This window comes from Pan troglodytes, chromosome 23, assembly GCF_028858775.2.
Source record: "Pan troglodytes isolate AG18354 chromosome 23, NHGRI_mPanTro3-v2.0_pri, whole genome shotgun sequence".
Taxonomy (NCBI): domain Eukaryota; kingdom Metazoa; phylum Chordata; class Mammalia; order Primates; family Hominidae; genus Pan; species Pan troglodytes.
The window spans coordinates 22103272-22122060 of NC_086016.1; the positions used below are offsets into that span (position 1 = coordinate 22103272).

The following is an 18789-nucleotide window of genomic DNA, read 5'->3' on the forward strand; positions in this document are numbered from 1 at the left end:
TCGCGACCAGCCTGACCAAAATGGAGAAACCTTGTCTCTACAAAAAATACAAAAGTAGCTAAGCATGGTGGCACCTGCCTGTAATCCCAGCGACTTCGGAGGCTGAGGCAGGAGAATCACTTGAACCCGGGAGGCAGAGGTTGCAGTGAGCCGAGATCATGCCATTGTCCTCCAGCCTGGGCGACGAGAGTGAGACTCCGTCTCAAAAAAAAAAAAAAAATGAAACCTCGTCTCTACAAAATATACAAAAATTAGCTGGGCATGGTGGCAGGTGCCTGTAATCCCAGCTACTTGGGAGGCTAAGGCAGGAGACTCGCTTGAACCCAGGAGGCGGAGGTTGCGGTGAGCCAAGATGGCACCACTGCACTCTAGCCTGGTGACACGGCAAGACTCCATCTCAAAAAAAAAATTTTTTTTTTCAATTTACTAAAGGATTTAAAAAGTAGAACAAAAAATTCCAGTGTCTTTCACCCAGTTACCCCAAATGTGAATGCCGCACCCAATCACAGAAAAATGATTACAACCAGGAAATTAACACTGATAATGTTAAAGAAAGAATTACTGAATGACACTTGCTAAAGCACTGTAGGGAAGACTTTATTCAGGACCGTCTTGCTAGGTATAGGGACCACAGGAATGAGATTCTGCAGTGGGGGAGAGAGATTAAACTCAAGTCCGAATGGGCAAGTGGGAACTGATGATAGCTGAGGAGCAGGGGGGTGGGAGCTGGGTCAGCACATGGAAAATGACTAAGAAGAAACACCCCGGGTGAGGGAGATTCTGGCTACACCAATTAACAGGATTTTTGCTGAAGACAGGCCACAGTGACCGGACATCTTCACCTGGGGGACAGTGTAGGAACGGATTAGATAAGGAGGGTGATCAGATGTCGAGGGTCAGGGGATGCTTCTTGCTAAAGTGACTTTGCAGGGTTCTTGCTCTAAGTGAAATTTACAAGGAAGTGCACAGATGGGCCTAGAAGAAGGTTCAGAAGCCTGGTTTGGCCAAGCAAAGAATCTTTGTCGGTCCCTCCTCTTGTTCAAGGAAAGAAGAGGTTATCTTTCCTTGAATAGTACGAGTCCATTTCCTTGCTGGGCTGCCTTTTGTTCATTAAAGGCCAGCTGAATCATCTGCTGGGACCAGCAGTAGAGGAGATATCCTCCATGGTGTGAGCCATCAGGCGTTGCATGTTGAAGATAAAAGAAAAAGATACTAGTTGGAACCAACTATAAACTCAGTTTCTGAGTTCAGAGGGCAGCTACTCAAGATTTCCAGGTGCTGTGCTTGAAGCATCTTCAGATGGAGTAGGGGCTAACAGACTATCATGGACGGCAGTTTGCGTGTCATGAAGTCTGCCCACAAATTATCTGTTGTGGTGCCATCTTAAAGTTTCTTTCTTTTTTTTTTTAGACAGAGTCTTGCTGTTGTTGCCCAGGCTGGAGTGCAGTGGCACAATCTCAGCTCACTGCAACCTCTGCCTCCCAGGTTCAAGCGATTCTCTTGCCTCAGCCTCCAGAGTAGCTGGGACTACAGGCACACACCACCATGCCCAGCTAATTTTTGTAATTTTAGTAGAGACAGAGTTTCACCATGTTGGCCAGGATGATCTCAATCTCTTGACCTCGTGATCTGCCCACGTTGGCCTCCCAAAGTGTTGGGATTACAGGCGTGAGCCACCGTGCCCGGCCTAAAGTTTCTATCAAGTTGTCCAGGTTCAGCTTAAAGGGCTTCAGGAAATGGGAAGTTTTAATTTTTAGCGGTTCCAGGCCAGAAGGGTGGGAAAAAAACTGGAAACATCAGTTTAGAGAAAATCAAATATTGGAGGAAACTAGAAGAATTCAGGATCCAATCAAGTTTGTGGGTAAATATCAAAACCTCAAAAACAATGAACAGGGCTAGAATCTGATAATGGGTGCAGTATAGTTTTCTTCTGAAACTAATTTTTCTCTATATAGTCACCCCACTTCTATCAAAGATGTTGAAGTAAGACTAATTTGTTTGTAGCTAAGTTTAGGTTGATTAAACTTGGCCTAATTACTTACATAAGTGCTGCAACAATAGTGATTGAACACATAGGTTTTCTTTAAGTTTCCTTTGCTAGGACTTTTTTTTTTTTTTTTTTTGACACGGAGTCTCGCTCTGTCGCCCAGGCTGGAGTGCAGTGGCGTGATCTCCGCTCACTGCAAGCTCCGCCTCCCAGGTTCACTCCATTCCCCTGCCTCAGCCTCCCAAGTAGCTGGGACTACAGGCACACGTCACTATGCCCGGCTAATTTTTTTTTGTATTTTTTTTTAATAGAGATGGGGTTTCACTGTGTTAGCCAGGATGGTCTTGATCTCCTGACTTCGTGATCCGCCCGCCTCGGCCTCCCAAAGTGCTGGCATTACAGGCGTGAGCCACCGTGCCCAGCCTGCTAGGACTTTTAATAAGGCATCTCAGATTGGGCTTTTAAAAGCCTTGCCAGGCTAGGAAGCCAAGCCGAAGCTTCACCATCATACTTCATTTGCAATCATTATAGGTTTGGGTGAATTCCTCTCTTTTTGAGGTCCCCCAAAATATCCTGACATCCTTGGGCCTGTCAGGAAGTGACTTTCCTTACTCACCTACAAGGCAACCACATGACCCACGTATTCAAGGTTTAAAACCCATTTTTCCCCAAGGGCTTTATTGGTTCCATAAAGTCATCCTTAGTTACTTAAAGTTGTCTGGCCATAGCTGAAAATATGACATTCTTGTCAAAGCTTTGGTAATATAAACAGCATTTCCAATTGTGTCCTGTTACAAAGAGAACAGGTTCTTACTGAACTTATGTAAATAACCATATTGCCATTAAAATAAAAATACTCATGAATAGTTTCCGAATTATGGAAGGATAAGGTACAGAGAAAAAATAATTGTTTCACTTTTGTTTACAAAGGCATACTTTACCAAACTGCTGTAAGCTATGGATAACTTAAAAGAAAAGAGAAAAAAAAGTTTCCTTAAATCTGGAAAACAAAACATTAAAGAACCAGCAATGTTTCAAACAAAACATAAAAAAATTATCCTGGCTGGGTACAGTGGCTCACACCTGTAATGCTTAGGGAGGCTGAGATGGGAGGATCATTTGAGGCCAAGAGTTTGAAACCAGCCTGGTCAACATAGTGAGACCCTATCTCTACAATAAAATTAAATAAATAAATAATTGTAATTGGTTTATTCATTGCCATGTAATTTATTCTTGTTCTGTTTGATCTTGATCAGCAGTTTCACGAACCCCTCAGTGTCTTCATTCAAGTTCTGGAAATTCTGGCCAGGTGTGGTGGCTCACGCCTGTAATCCCAGCACTTTGGGAGGCCAAGGCAGGCAGATCAGTTGAGGCCAGGAATTTGAGACCAGCCTGGCCAATATGGTGAAACCCTGTCTCTACTAAAAATATAAAAATTAACAGGGCGTGGTGGTGGGCGCCTGTAATCCCAGTTACTTGGGTGGCTGAGGCAGGAGAATCGCTGGAACCCAGCAGGCAGAGGTTGCAGTGAGCCAAGATTGCACCACTGCACGCTGGCCTGGGTGACAGAGTAAGACTATGTCTCAAAAAAAAAAAAAAAAAAAGAGTTCTGGAAATTTTTTTTTTTTTTGAGACGGAGTCTCAGTCACCCAGGCTGGAGTGCAGTGGCACGATCTTGGCTTACTGCAAGCTTCGCCTCCTGGGTTCAAGCAATTCTCCTGTCTCAGCCTCCAGAGTAGCTGGGACTAAAGGCACGCACCACCACACCCAGTTAATTTTTATATTTTTAGTAGAGATGGGGTTTCACCATATTGGCCAGAATGGTCTCAATCTCTTGACCTCGTAATCCGCCCGCCTCGGACTCCCAAAGTGCTGGGATTATAGGTGTGAGCCACTGCGCCTGGCCCCAGCCACATTTCTTAAGTAATCAAAAACCTAATAAAAGACAACATGAAGAACAAGGAACTATCTTGATATAACACAAAAATCTTTGTTTCCAAGGTCAATTATTTAAAAGGTAAACAGAGGCCGGGCGAGGTGGCTCACGCCTGTAATGCCAGCACTTTGGGAGGCCGAGCCGGGTGGATTACAAGGTCAGGAGATCGAAACCATCCTGGCTAACACGGTGAAATCCCATCTCTACTAAAAAAATACAAAAAATTAGCCGGGCATGGTGGTGGGCGCCTGTAGTCCCAGCTACTCGGGAGGCTGAGGCAGGAGAATTGCGTGAACCCGGGAGGCGGAGCTTGCAGTGAGCCGAGATCGTGCCATTGCACTCCATCCTGGGCGACAGAGTGAGACTCCGTCTCAAAAATAAAAAGTAAAATAATAATAATAATAATAAAAGGTAAACAGAAATCTTCATAATCTCAAATACTCTAAGAAAACTTTGTCATTTCAAGAGAAGATCAAATTAAAGCTCTGCATCATAGCACTACTAATAAAGCTAATTTTAACAAAACCTTATAAATGAATCCATCCAATCTCATGCAAGATAATATTTCTTTTCCAAGATTTCTTTTATATAGATCTTTTACAACTTAAAAAAAATATCTGGCCGGGCACCGTGGCTCATGCCTGTAATCCCAGCACTTTGGGAGGCCGAGGCGGGTGGATCATGAGGTGAGGAGATCGAGACCAGCCTGGCTAACACGGTGAAACCCTGTCTCTACTAAAAATACAAAAAATTAGCCAAGCGTGGTGGTGGGCGCCTATAATCCCAGCTACTTGGGAGGCTGAGGCAGGAGAATTGTGTGAACCCGGGAGGCGGAGCTTGCAGTGAGCCAAGACTGTGCCATTGCACTCCAGCCTGGGCGACAGAGCGAGACTCTGTCTCAAAAAAAAAAAAAGAAAATAATAATAATAATAACATTAAAAGGTAAACAGAAATCTTCATAATCTCAAATACTCTAAGAAAACTTTGTCATTTCAACAGAGAAGATCAAGTTAAAGTTCTGCATCATAGCACTACTAATAAAGTTAATTTTAACAAAACCTTATAAATGAATCCATCCAATCTCACGCAAGATAATATTTCTTTTCCAAGATTTCTTTTCTATAGATGTTTTACAACTTAAAAAAAATATCTGGCCGGGCATTGTGGCTCATGCCTGTAATCCCAGCACTTTGGGAGGCCGAGGCGGGTGGATCATGAGGTCAGGAGATTGAGACCAGCCTGGCTAACACGGTGAAACCCTGTCTCTATTAAAAATATAAAAAATTAGCCGGGTATGGTGGCAGGCAGCTGTAGTTCCAGCTACTCGGGAGGCTGAGGCAGGAGCATGGCGTGAACCCGGGAGGCAGAGGTTTCAGTGAGTTGAGATCGTGCCACTGCACTCCAGTCCTGGGCGACACAGTGAGATGCCATCTCAAAAAAAAAAAATCTATCAGTACTTTTTTTCCCCTACATTTTTTTTCTTTCTCATTCTGGAACAACCAGTTGCTATATATATTAGCACAGAGTCAGTTATTCCTTTAAGGGATTTTATAAATTAATTTGGTGCTACTATCTGGAGGTAGAAAAATATCATGTATACATAACATACAAACATACATATGTAGTTGCTCTGCAACTGAAGTTGGCAGAGGCCAGACCCAGTGGCTCACACCTGTAATCCCAGCACTTTGGAAGGCCAAGGCAGGCAGATCACTTAAGGCCAGGAGTTTGAGACCAGTCTTGCCAACATGGTGAAACCTGGTCTCTACAAAAATACAAAAAAATCAGCTGGGCGTAGTGGCGTGCGCTTATAGTCCCAGCTACCTTGGAGACTGAGGCAGAAGAATAGCTTGAACCCAGGAGGTGGAGGCTGCAGTGAGCCGAGACTGCGCCACTGCACTCCAGCCTGGGTGACCCAGTGAGTCTCTGTCTTAAATAAATAAATAAATAAATAAATAAATAAATAAAGTTGGCAGAGTATATAGTCTGAAGGGGTTTGAGGAGAGGGGATTCAGGTGACTGAGAAGTTCCGATGGGAGAAGTAGGATCCAATAGAGAGAACAGAGAGGCCTCACAGTGGGAAGAAAAGACTTCCAGCCCAGGAGTCAGGGAGTGAATCCCCATTCAGAATGAGAAGCCACGAGGAAGACCTTCCAACCCAGGAAGTATTATACCTTTCAAAAGAAGGCTGGGACCTTAAAAATCAAAATCTGTCCTTACCAGCTAAAATAAAAGTTTGTCTACAGTCATAGCTCAGGAGTTTGACTCACCAGTAGATCCCCAATCAGCCAGTCAGGAGAGAAGACAAAGGCTGCAAAGTTGCACACTGAGAGTCCTGGGTGAGAGGCCTGTGGCACCACAACCATTAAAGAAAAAAATTATTCAGCCCTTGTCAAAGCACGGTCGGGAAGGCCTTATTCAGGAGCATTGCCACTGGCATATGGACCACAGGCAATGGGGTTTTGCTGCAGGGGAGAGATTGGGCTCAACTCTGAATACAGCGTGGACAAGTGTGAACTGATAGCCAAGAAGCAGGGCGGGGGTCAGTGGATGAAAAATTACTAAGAAGAAACATAAGTGATAAGGGGGATACTGGCTAAGCTGACCTAAGAGGATTCTTGCTGAAGACAGGCTGGGGTGATCAGACATCACCTAGAGGTTGGTGGAGGGATGAGGAATTTCATCAGTATTGAGGGCGATCAGATATCAAAAGCAGGGTGGTTCTTGCTAAACTGGAATTCTCAGACGGGCCTAGAAGGTTTAGGAGCCTGACTAAAGTTTGGCCAAGCAAATAATCTTTTGTCAATACAACAACACAATACTTTTTACTGTTTTTTTTTTTTTTTGAGACAGAGTCTCCCGCTGTCTCCCAGGCTGGAGTGCAGTGGCGCGATCTCAGCTCACTGCAACCTCTGCATCCCGGGTTCAAGCAATTCTCCTGCCTCAGCCTCCCAAGTAGCTGCAACTACAGGTGCGTGCCACCGTGCCCGGCTAATGTTTTTGTATTTTTAGTAGAGACGGGGTTTCACCCTGTTAGCCAGGATGGTCTCGATCTCCTGACCTCGTGATCTGCCTGCCTCAGCCTCCCAAAGTGCTGGGATTACAAGCGTGAGCCACTGTGCCAGGCCAATACAATAGTATTAACTAATCTACAGACCTTGTTTGAATTATATCAATCGTCCCATTAATGTCCCTTTTCTGAGCCAGGATCCCATCTATGGTCTGGATTGCACACTGCATTTTGTTATCTCTTTTAATTGAAGATGGCTCCTCAGTCTATCTTTGACTTGAATGATCTCAATACTTGAAAAGCACTGGCTGGTAATTTTGCAGAATGCCCCTAATTTGGGGTTTGTCTGCTTTTCATTCAGATTCTGCCTTTTGGGCAAAAATACCCACAAGTGAACTTGTGTCCTTCTCAGGAGGTCCACAGTATGTCCTCTTACTGGAACTAACTTTTTTCATTTCTATTGAGGCAGAATTTATATACAATGCAATACACATATTTAAATGGTACAATTTGCTAAGTTTGCTGGTGACCTTGATGGCTTGGTTAAAGGTGGTGTCGCCCAAGTTTTTTTCCACTCTAAAACTACTATTTTCCCTAGGCAATTAGTATCTTGGGGGAGAAACTTTGCAACACTGAAAACAAAACAAAACCTGTTTGTCATGTTTTTGCCCACTATTTTTTTTTTTTTTTTTTTTGAGATGGAATCTCACTCTGTCACCCAGGCTGGAGTGCAGTGGCGTGATCCCGGCTCACCACAACCTCTGCCTCCCAGGTTCAAGTGATTCTCCTGCCTCGGCCTCCCGAGTAGCTGGGACTACAGGCACGTGCCACCATGCCCAGCTAATTTTTTTTGTAGTTTTAGTAGAGACGAGGTTTCACCGTCTTGGCCAGGATGGTCTTGATCTCTTGACCTCGTGACCCACCCGCCTCGGCCTCCCAAAGTGCTTGGATTACAGGCGTAAGCCACTGTGCCTGGCCTATTTTTTTTGTGGGGGGGTGGGGGCCGGGGACCGAGTCTCGTTCTGTTGCCCATGCTGGAGTGCAGTGGCTGGATCTTGGCTCACTGCAACTCCTGCCTCCCAGGTTCAAGCAATTCTCCAGCTTCAGCCTCCACAGTAGCTGGGACAATAGGCACCTGCCACCAAGCCCTGCTTTTTTTTTTTGTATTTATAGTAGAGACAGGGTTTCACCACGTTGGTCAGGCTGGTCTTGAACTCCTAACCTCAAGTGATCCGCCCGCCTCGGCTTTCCAAAGTGCTGGGATTACAGGCATGAGCCACTGTGCCTGGCCTTGCTCACTATTTTTTCTGGAGACGGTCTCGTTCTGTCACCCAGGTTGGAGTGCAGTGGCCCGATCTCAGCTCATTGCAACCTCCACCTCCCAGGTTCAAGCGATTCTCCTGCCTCAGCCTCCCGAGTAGCTGGGATTACAGGTGCCTGCTACCACGCCTGGCTACTTTTTGTATTTTCAGTAGAGAGAAGGTTTCGCCACGTTGCCCAAGCTGGTGTGGAACTCTTGAGCTCAGGTGATCCGCCTGCTTCGGCCTCCCAAAGTACTGGGGTTACAGGTGTGAGCCACGGGGCCCGGCCCACTATTTTTATCACTCAAGATTTTCGTCTACAGCAGCTATTATTGGGGTGGCTACCCAGTGGAAAATTTTTCTGTTTCCACTATTCCTTCCACATTTATTGACAGGAAAGCTAGTCTAAGGAAGAGCTGTACCCTCACTTACTCAGACCCTCCTTTTCTTTTTCTTTTTTTTTTTTTTTGAGACGGAGTCTCACTCTGCCGCCCAGGCTAGAGTGAAAGTGGTGCTATCTCGGATCACTGCAGCCTGGAACTCCTGGACTCAGGCGATCCTTCCACCTCAGCCTCCCGAGTAGCTCGGACCACAGGCGCCCGCCACCACGCGGCTAATTAAAAAAAAATTTTGGGCCCGGCGCGGTGGCTCATGCCTGTAATCCCAGCACTTTGGGAGGCCGAGGCAGGCAGATCAGTTGAGGCCAGGAGTTTGATACCAGCCTGGCCAACATGGTGAAACCCCGTCTCTACCAAAAATATAAAAATTAGCCGGGCGTGGTGGTGGGCGCCTGTAATCCCAGTTACTCGGGTGGGTGAGCCAGGAGAATCGCTTGAACCCGGGAGGCAAAGGTTGCAGTGAGCTGAGATCGCGCCACTACACCCCAGCCTGGGAGACAAAGCGAGACACCGCCTCAAAAAAAAAAAAAAGGAAAGAAAATTTGTAGATGCTGGGCTCTCACTATGTTAGCCAGGCTGGTCTCGAACTCCTGGGCTCAAGTAATCCTCCTGACTCGACCTCCCAAAACTCTGGGATTACAGGCGCAAGCCACCGTGCCCGGCCGAACCCTCCCTGTTTTGGAAATCCTGTATTAGCAAATGGGACAGCGCCAGACCGTTGAGCACACGCGTTCTTTATAAATGATGATGTCTGATACAGTGATGCTTTTAACAGGGTTGTGTAACGCCTGTGTGTGCACGGTCTCTTCTGCAGTGTCCACCGAAGGTGGCCCGTCTGCGCGTCCGCTCCCGGCGTACTCCGCGCTCCCTGTTCCCGGCATTCCCCGCGCTCCCCGAGCTTCCCGCGCTCCCCTGCTCCCGGCATTCCCGGTGCTTCCCGTTCCCGGCGCTCCTCGCGGCCGCCGCCCTCAGTCCGGCGGCCCCGCCTGGGCAGCGACTGTTAGCGCGACCGCGGCCTGGGCGCCTGGTCCCTCCCGCGCGGCCGCGCTATTGGGCCGCGCGCGGCGGACACGCGCGCTACGCGCCGCCGATTGGCGGCCTCCGCAGCCCGCTCTGCGGCTCCCCCAATGCGGGGCGGCCGCGCGCGGGTATTGGCCGCACGCCGCGAAGGCCCGCCCTCCGCTCGCCCGGCGCGGCAGGCGGGTGCCGGCGACCGGAGAGCCTGGACAGGCTTTCCAGATGGCTGCGGCGGTCGGTCGGTGAGGCTTTCCCGGCTGTGGTTTGGCTGCGGGCGGCTTGGGCAGCCCGCGGGCGCCTCAGGTAGGTGCGGGGCGCGAGGGGCGCCCCGCGGGCGGTTGGGCGGGCGCCGCGGCCTGCGCGAGGGCGCGCCCTTCCCTCCCGCCTCCCTCCGGGACCGAGGCCGCGGGCGGGGCGGGGGCACGGAGCCCGGCCTTTGTGAGGCAACATGGCCGCGGGCGGTGGAGAGCGCGGGGTGGGGACCCCTCCGGGGCTGGGGGGCGGGCCCCGGGCCCAGGCGTTGCCGACTCTCGTCGCTGTCCGCCCGGGTAAAGAGGCTCCTCTCCCGGAGGGCCCGAAGCCTAGCATCGCCTTCAGGCGGGAAAGGTGTGGACAGGGCCAGTGCTCGCCTGGGACCCTGCTGGCTTTAACACAGTTTGGGAAATCCAAGAAGTCGCCTAAGTCTTTTTGTCCACAGAATGCTCACGGGTTGAGTGTCACGTAGATAATTGGGATACGGTTTTATTGTAACAATGAGCATGGCGGAAATAAATGGAAGGTGGCAACCTGTTGACAGTGATGCCTGTCTGGTGTCAACCGATGGACTTGGGTTTCTTGTGGCAGGAGTCTGATTTGCCTTTTTGCATGCTTGCATGTACCTTGTTCCTGCACGGCAGTCCTGTCTTTGGCTGTCGACTGTTCGAGGCCAACCACCAGGCGAGGATCCACTGTTTCCTGGCCAGACTAGACTCCCAGCTGTGGGAGTGGCCCAAACCCTGCTGCAGGCCTTCACTCACAAAAGGGAGTGAATGGCCAGCCCGGGGTACCCAGTGTTGCCTCTAAGTGCGGGATATGAGGCCTGTTGGAGGATGACAAAAGGAACGGATGAGGTCATACTGCCGCTGGGTTGGGCGGGAGGCTGCAGCGGGAGAGACTTGACCAAAAGGCAGCCTCCATGGCGCTGGCACTGGTGCTGGCCCGTCACAGCCAGTGCCTCTGTTAGCCAACACAGCAAGTGGGCTAGGAGGAAGGGTGCTGTCCAAGTGTATGGGTTTTCTCCCCGTGCCAAGGATCCAGGGGAGCTTGCCGTGAGCCCGTTCCTGTCCGATAGTCCTGTTGGCAAGGCAGGGTTTGCATGCGGTGTTTGGTCAGCTGGAGCAGTGGGGAGGCCTACGGGCGGAGAGCTCCCCTTTGAGCCCTTTGCGGCCAGGCGCTGTGTGGAGCACTTCCCAGGGGTTGTTTTGTAGTCTCACCGTGACCTTGGGGTAGGAAATGTGCTTCTGGCTGGCTTGCCCAGTCTTAGACTCTCTTGTTGTAGCCCTCTCCTTTGTGATGTCATCCAGCCTCCTGGCTTTAATGCCAGCTTTCCTTGACATCTTCACAGCTCCAGCCCTGGCCTCTCTTCTGATTTCCAGCCTGGTGTTTCTGGCCACCTCTTCCATATCTCCATGTGTTACTTTGGCGCCAAGTAGCCATATCCAAACCAAACTCAAATCTTCACCCATGCCAAAACATTCCTTGGCCTGTCTAAAGTCTCTTTGATTCCTCTCTTTCTTACACCTTCATGCAGTCCTAAGGAGGCCCTGTCAGCTCACCTTCTATTTCTAAGCACAGACCATTTCTCACCACCTTCAAGTTAACATCCTGGCCCAGCCTACCTGGTGAGCCTCTAATTCTCTTTACTGTCACCTTTGGTCCTCACTCCCCATCCACCATCTATAGTTTTTCTGGACACAGAGTGATTCTTCTTTCTTTTTTTTTGTTTTTGTTTTTTTGAGACAGAATCTCACTCTGTTGCCCAGACTGGAGTGCAGTGGCGTGATCTCAGCTTAGTGCAACTTCTGCCTCCCGGGTTCAAGCGATTCTCCTGCCTCAGCCTCCCAAGTAGCTGGGACTGCAGGCGTCCACCACCACCACGCCCGGCTGATTTTTGTATTTTTAGTAGAGACGGGGTTTCACCATGTTGGCCAGGCTGGTCTCGAACTCCTGACCTCAAATGATCTGCCTGCCTCAGCCTTCCAAAGCGCTGGGATTACAGGCGTGAGCCACTGTGCCTGGCCACAGAGTGATTCTTTTTATTTTTTTGAGACGGAGTCTCGCTTTGTTGCTCAGGCTGGAGTGCAGTGGTGCGATCTCCCGCTCACTGTAAGCTTCGCCTCCTGGGTTCAAGCCATTCTCCTGCCTCAGCCTCCCGAGTAGCTGGGACTATAGGCGCCCACCACCACACTCGGCTAATTTTTTGTATTTTTAATAGAGACGGGGTTTCAATGTGTTAGCCAGGGTGGTGTCGATCTCCTGACCTTGTGGTCCGCCTGCCTCAGCCTCCCAAAGTGCTGGGATTACAGTCGTGCACCACCGCGCCCAGCCCAGAGTGGTTCTTTTAAACCATAAGATGGTATAAAACAGAGGCGGTGTAGATGCAAGCCAGCTTGCCTGCTTGTAAAGCAGCTCCATCACTTCCTAGCTGTGTGACCTTGAGCATGTGGGTGAACCTTTCTTCCATAATGCTATGTGAGAACTGGGTGAGTTAAAATGCTTAAAGTGCTTAGAACAGGGCCTGGCTGAGGTTTGGTTGCCACTGCTATCCTGGAATCAGCTGATGCCACTGTGTGGGCCTTCCTATCCGGTGGCCCATCTCTCTCACTAAGAGCCAAAGTCCTGGCAGCCTGGGAGGACCAGCCCTGATGCATCTGCCCTCATGGACTTGGCCCACTGTCACGTCCCCTCAGCACACTGCCCCAGCTGGCCACACCACATTCCTGACCCCAGCCCTCTGCTTTTCCTCTCAGTGTCACCTGGAACATCCCCTCCTCCCAGCCCTGTAACCCACCTGGCTCACTCCTGCCTTCACGTGGATGCAGGCCATGAGGCCTTCTTGGATCCCCCTTTCTAAAACTGCCTCCCCTTCTTCAGGCGCTTTCCTTGTTTTGTTTTTGCTTGAATACTTCTTGGCATGTGACAGGGTGCATGCTTTTCTTAGTTGTTAGTGGTCCATCTCCCCCACTAAAATGTGAGCTCTGTAGGGCAGGGTTTTGTCCACCTTGTGTCTGTAGCATCTAGGATGGTGTGTGTGTGTGTGTGGTGAATGGAGAAAGCTTATAGAGGGGAGGAAGGAACTTGCCCAGGACTGCCCACCACTGAGGTCTGGGGCTGGGCAGGTTTCCTGCTTTCCTAAGGAGCTCACTCACTTGTAAGGCACCAGGCTTTCCTGCTGTGCATTTCTTCAGTGCCGCCGCTTGGCCCCATTAGCACCTTTGCTTGGAACGTCTACTCTAGCTGCTTCTTCGCCTTCTGTGGTAGCAGACTTCCCCATTCCGTCCCACTGTTGGTCTCTAATCCCCTGCTCCTTGTGGCTTCTTCATGTAGCTTTTTGTGTCCCAGAATCATGGATTGACTCACCAGGGTCTCTATGGGACTGCCAGGTTCTGAGGTGTGTGGCCCTGGTCTTCCTTGTAATCTGTGGCACTGGGCGCATTGACCCCTCGGTCTGTTTTCTGTAATGGTCTTTCTTGGTTGCCAGGAGACTGACCTCACCCCACTTAGTGTTCCTCATGCCTGCCTGGTTGCTGCCCACAGCCTCTTGAGCGTCTTCAGCACTTTATAGTCAGTTGTTAGCTCTGTGCTGTGTTTCCTGGATCCTCAGCACCTTTGATGGACACATCTTTGGGGACATACGGTGTGAAATTCCCATTAGATTCAGAAATGTTAGGACATCTTAGAATCCAGGAAATGGGGTGACAGTGCAGTGGTCATTGACCTGCCAGTGTGTCCAGGGCCTGTGACCTTGTCTCTTGTCCATATAGTGCGTTCCTCGGAGTAGATGGCCGGTGGATAGTTGTTAAATGTATTGATTAAACCTAAACTAGTCTCTGGTTTTCATGTTGTGTCCCCTTCGAAGTACAACCACCATGCCCTGTCCCTTGTTAAATGTGTGATGTCTGCATCTCCTGTTCTTTCCGGGAATCTTGGGAGGATGTTAGGTCATGCAGTGCGGTTTGCATGTGTGCATCTTTACTGGTATGCACGCATGTGCATGCGTGCGTGTTCCTGTGCACGTTGTGGGAGTGTGCATGTGCGTGTGTCTGCATGTGTTCCTCCTGCTCTGATGCAGGGTTTTCTGGCTGCCCCCTCAGACCCATCTTCCCTGCTTCATGTTGTCCCTTTCTTCATGCTTCCTTTGTAGTAAGGCTTCCTAGAGTTGCATCCTTAACCCTCATCTCTGGGTGGCCTTCCTCCTGTGGGTTTGGCGACTACCTCCTCAGTGCGTCCTGGCCTTCCGTATCTGGGCCAGTCATGGCTCCAGAGTTGTGGCCTCGGCACCTTCAGAGCCTGCCTGGAGGTCCCCTCTGTTCTCCTCGCCAGGCTCCTGCCTGCATCCTGGAATTTGGGTGTCCTTCCTTGTCTTTAGTTCCCTCTTTTCTCTGCTATCCACCTCCGTTGGGTCAACAAGTGCGGTCAGTTCTGTGACACTGTTCTTGGCCCATTGCCAGGGCCTCTTTCACACCTTTGTCCTCTGGCCTGGAGGACTGTCCCCGTGCCTTGGATGCAGTTGCTTCTGCCTGGCACAGCTGTGGGTCTCCCCTCTCAAGTAGGAACCTACTTGTGGCATGAGAGTCGCTTCACCTTCAGTGGCTCCTTATTGTCCCCAGGGCGGAACGGGCTGCAGATGGCACCCAGGCCTCTCTGTGCCTCGGCTCCAGCTGTCTCTTGTGGCTCCCCACCCCAAATCCTGGCAGGTCCCTTCCCCACAGCCACCCACCCCTCTCCTCCATCGGGAACAGAACTATGCTGCCACCTCTGGTGACCTCAGCACGCTGCATCACTGTCCCCGTCCACGTGCTACCCTGTGGGCCCAGGAGAGCCCTGGGGTCCCTGGGTAGCAGAGCGCCTGGCCATGCCTCTGAGGCCCCTAGTGCCGCAGAGTTGAGCTGAGGGTCTCGCGCTCGCCCTCTGACTGACCCAGCCCTTGCAGGTGAGTGGATTGCTGTGCTCTGGTGGCCTGAGGGAGGCCACGCGCCTTCTGTGTGTTCCAGAAAGGGTGCCTCCCACTGCATGCTTGCTTATCTGAGTTAGAAGAATGCTGTGGTGGAGTTTAGTGTAAATTTTTAAAATATTTTTTGAGCCTTATGATTATATAGTTTTTGTGTTTCTGAAGTAGGAATTAAAGTGGGCAGTTAACAAAATATTTAACTTTGGACTTAAGTTATAATTCAGGTTCTGAAGAAAAAAAGTAAGGTTAGTTTGTTTTGATGCCTAAAAAGTCCTCTTAGGGAATATTATTTTGAAGCCCTTTACTATGCTGTTAATAGTGCTTGGCTTTTAACTTGGTACCAGGGAAGTGGAAGGTTTCTGTCATTTTGTGACGATATTTTTAAATTTCTTTGCAGGTAGAAGAAGAAAGGTGCCACTCCGGCATGAAGACAGACTCGCTTAGTCGCCAGTCACTTAAGCTGAGTGCATTGTGATTTCCAATAATTGAGGCAGTGGTTCTAAAAGCTGTCTACATTAATGAAAAGAGCAATGTGGCCAGCTTGACTAAGCCGCCAGCGCACAGCGCGGCAGGACGCGCCCGGGTCTCAGCGGACTTGTGCATGTTAGCTGTGTAGATTTATGTGAGGGCTTGTAAAACTCTGGTCTTGTAAACTAGTCTTAAGCGCTTTTAATATGGAGACAGATGAGAGCCCCTCTCCGCTCCCGTGTGGGCCCGCAGGAGAAGCGGTGATGGAGAGCCGAGCTCGCCCCTTCCAAGCGCTGCCCCGTGAGCAGTCTCCACCACCTCCCCTGCAAACGTCCAGTGGTGCAGAGGTAATGGACGTTGGCTCTGGTGGTGATGGACAGTCCGAACTCCCTGCTGAGGACCCCTTCAACTTCTACGGAGCTTCTCTTCTCTCCAAAGGATCCTTCTCTAAGGGCCGCCTCCTCATAGACCCGAACTGTAGTGGCCACAGCCCGCGCACCGCCCGGCACGCACCTGCGGTCCGGAAGTTCTCCCCTGACCTTAAGTTGCTTAAGGATGTAAAGATTAGCGTGAGCTTTACCGAGAGCTGCAGGAGTAAGGACAGGAAGGTGCTGTACACAGGAGCAGAGCGCGACGTGCGGGCGGAGTGCGGTCTGCTCCTTAGCCCTGTCAGTGGGGACGTGCATGCTTGTCCCTTTGGCGGGAGTGTTGGTGACGGGGTAGGCATAGGGGGTGAGAGTGCTGATAAGAAGGATGAGGAGAATGAGCTGGATCAGGAAAAGAGAGTGGAGTATGCAGTGCTCGATGAGTTAGAAGATTTTACTGACAATTTGGAGCTAGATGAAGAAGGAGCAGGCGGGTTCACGGCTAAAGCAATCGTTCAGAGAGACAGAGTGGATGAAGAGGCCTTGAATTTCCCCTACGAGGTATGTTGGCAGCCCCTCCTCTAGAGGGCTCTTAGCAAAACCCAAAGAGAGATTTGGGAATTGCGGCATCTTTTGAAAGCAGGGAAATTAAAAAAAAAAAAACAAAACCAAAATCCCCTCTGAGGTGGAATAATGTTAATGTGGAGAAGAGAAAGATGTAAGGAGTCCAGATTTTTAAAGTTTCCTAATGAAAAGTTTGGCCCATGGGTAGGCCCTGCATCCCTGATCCAGCGTGTGGGGCAGCAGGTGCTGCTGAGTTACGCTCCTTGGCAGTGTGTGCCCCTGGACCAGGTGTGTTGGTGTCAGCTGGTAGCTTCATCCTGTTTGTTTTTCAGATGATCATGCACCCTAAGGGCACATCTAGGCCCCCTGAGAGCACCTCCTTTCTGTGTCTGTTCTCAGGAATGCTGTTGAGCTCTCCTGTTGCAGGAGCATGAGCGCCAGGGGCTCTGGTGTCTGAACAGCGTGTTTTGCAGGATGACTTTGACAACGATGTGGATGCTCTGCTGGAAGAAGGCCTTTGTGCCCCCAAAAAGAGGCGAACAGAGGAAAAATATGGCGGAGACAGCGACCATCCGTCCGATGGAGAGACGAGTGTGCAGCCGATGATGACCAAGATTAAAACAGTGCTCAAAAGTACGTGTGTGGGTCAGAAGCAGTGGGTGTTCCAGGGCAGTGGAAGGGTGGTTGCTTCCTTAGCAGAAATGCTTTGAGAGAGCTCTGGTGCCAGGTAGTGGGCTGGGTGGAGGCATGTTTGAGGACAGGACAGAAATATCTGAGGAGGGAAACACAGGATGGAAGGACGTCCTGATGCATGACCCAGATGCAGATCCTGGTGTGTGCTATGGAAACCACAGAGCAGCAGGCACTGTGCAGAGGAATGGGAGGGGACTTCTGAGGGGGTCAGGAGGGGATGTTGGTATATGCCAGGAGCCAGCATGACCATCAGCTGGAGGGTGTGGAGACCAAGGGCAAGGTGGGTACACAGTGAGATGACAGGTGATAGTTGTGATCCAGGTTCTAGTTCTGGACCAAGTGTCAGGAAGCCACCAGAAGCAAGTGGTGTTACCTGATTTTTGTTTAACAACATGGCTTCTGGGCCACAGCATGGTGTGTGCACTTCAGCTGGGCAGGGTGGAAGTGCCCTGGTCGACGTGGCACTTCCTCAACTTTGAGTTGAGGGTAGTGGGGAGAGCACTTGGGAGGCGCCCAGAGTTGCACTGTGAGGCTCTGTCATCGATGTGGTGCAGGTGTTGGGGGAGTCGGAGTTGGTGGCTTGGAGGCACCTGTGAGGGTCCTGGTGGACATGTGGGGCTCGGTAGAGGGACTGAAGAGATGCACGGGGACTCAGGCTCACAGGTGAGACCACAGGCTGAGGGCTGGGGTGCACGAGGTGGCAGGGTGCGACTAGGAGCAAAGCAAGGGGCGGGTGGCACATGGCCATCCTCCTTGGGCCATTGAGGGGACAAGTTAGCTATGCCAGGTGCCACATGTTGCTGCCTATGTCATGTTGGTAGCAGTTAAGCAGGAGGGCTTTTGGGCTAGACGGTTGCAGGCAGGGTAAACCTGGGGCTTCAGCTTCTGGGGCTGGGGGCAGGAGTCTTGACCTCGGGGCCTCTAGGAGGCTGGTTTGGTGCTGCATTTTCAGCAGGCTCATTCAGAAGGTAAACCCACATTCGTCCTGCACAGCTCACTGGTCAGCAGCCATTCTGGCCTGGATGCCTGGATGTTCACAGATGGACAGCTGCATGTGACCCCCACCTCAGGTGGCTGGGCCAACTTTGTGACCACTCACTGTCACAGAGGAGCAGCCCCAGCGGACCCGTGGCCCGTCTCTTGCTTGGCTCCATATTCCCTTTGCTTCTTTTCCTGACTTAACCCAAAGCTGGCAGGAGGCAGCTCCATCTTGGCCTGACTCTGTGGGGAGAGAGCCCACGCAGTGTGCATGCACCCCTGACCTTTAACACTCCCTCCCTGAATCATCACCTGATGGTGGCCTGGGTACAGGTGTCAGGTCCAGGGTCAGGGCCACTTGGTGGGTACCTAGCCCTGAGAGTCACTGGCCCTTTTCCCCCTTACGTATATTTTTTAAGGTTTCATTTGCTTTCTTCTGTTTTCTAATTTTTTTTTTTTTTGAGGCGGGGTCTTGCTGTTACCCAGGTTGGAGTAGCTCACTACAGCCTCAGCCTCCCAGGCTCAAGTGATCCTCCCACCTCGGCCTCCCAAGTAGCCAGGACTATAGGTGTATGCCACCATGCCTGGATAATTTTAAAAAGTTTTTTGTAGAGTCAGGGTCTTGCTGTGTTGCCTAGGCTGGTCTTTCTAAGTTTTTAACTTGTTCCCAATACCTGTGAGAAAATTAAGTTTTAGTTACATCTTTGCCTTACGCTCTTCCCAGCAGTCAGGCCTGGTGGCAGGTGTCAAGTTGATAAGTCGTAAACCTCTTCCTCACAACTGCCTATAAAGCAAAGAAGGGGTTGGGAGTAGTGTATTAAACCAACTTAGAAACGGAATCATTTGAAGCAGTGTTTTGTATG

At 50.4% G+C, this 18789-nt stretch overlaps 1 protein-coding gene and 1 non-coding gene across 3 annotated transcripts in view; both read left to right on the forward strand.

Moving 5' to 3' along the window:
• Positions 1–9564: 9564 nt before the first annotated feature.
• DGCR8 (DGCR8 microprocessor complex subunit) overlaps positions 9565–18789 on the forward strand; it is a 31554-nt gene continuing 22329 nt past the window's right edge. Inside the window, exons 1-3 of one of the 2 annotated variants that reach the window (XM_054675682.2) lie at positions 9565–9952; positions 15256–16252; positions 16729–16888. In XM_054675682.2, coding sequence (XP_054531657.1) covers positions 15533–16252; positions 16729–16888 — 880 coding nt within the window. In that variant the 5' untranslated portion in view covers positions 9565–9952; positions 15256–15532. The remainder of the gene's footprint in view (positions 9953–15255; positions 16253–16728; positions 16889–18789) is intronic. The other variant, XM_054675681.2, reaches the window with a different exon arrangement.
• On the forward strand, positions 15628–15711 carry MIR1306 (microRNA mir-1306). Its single transcript, NR_035658.1, has one exon. It is a non-coding gene; the product is annotated as a microRNA mir-1306 (primary transcript).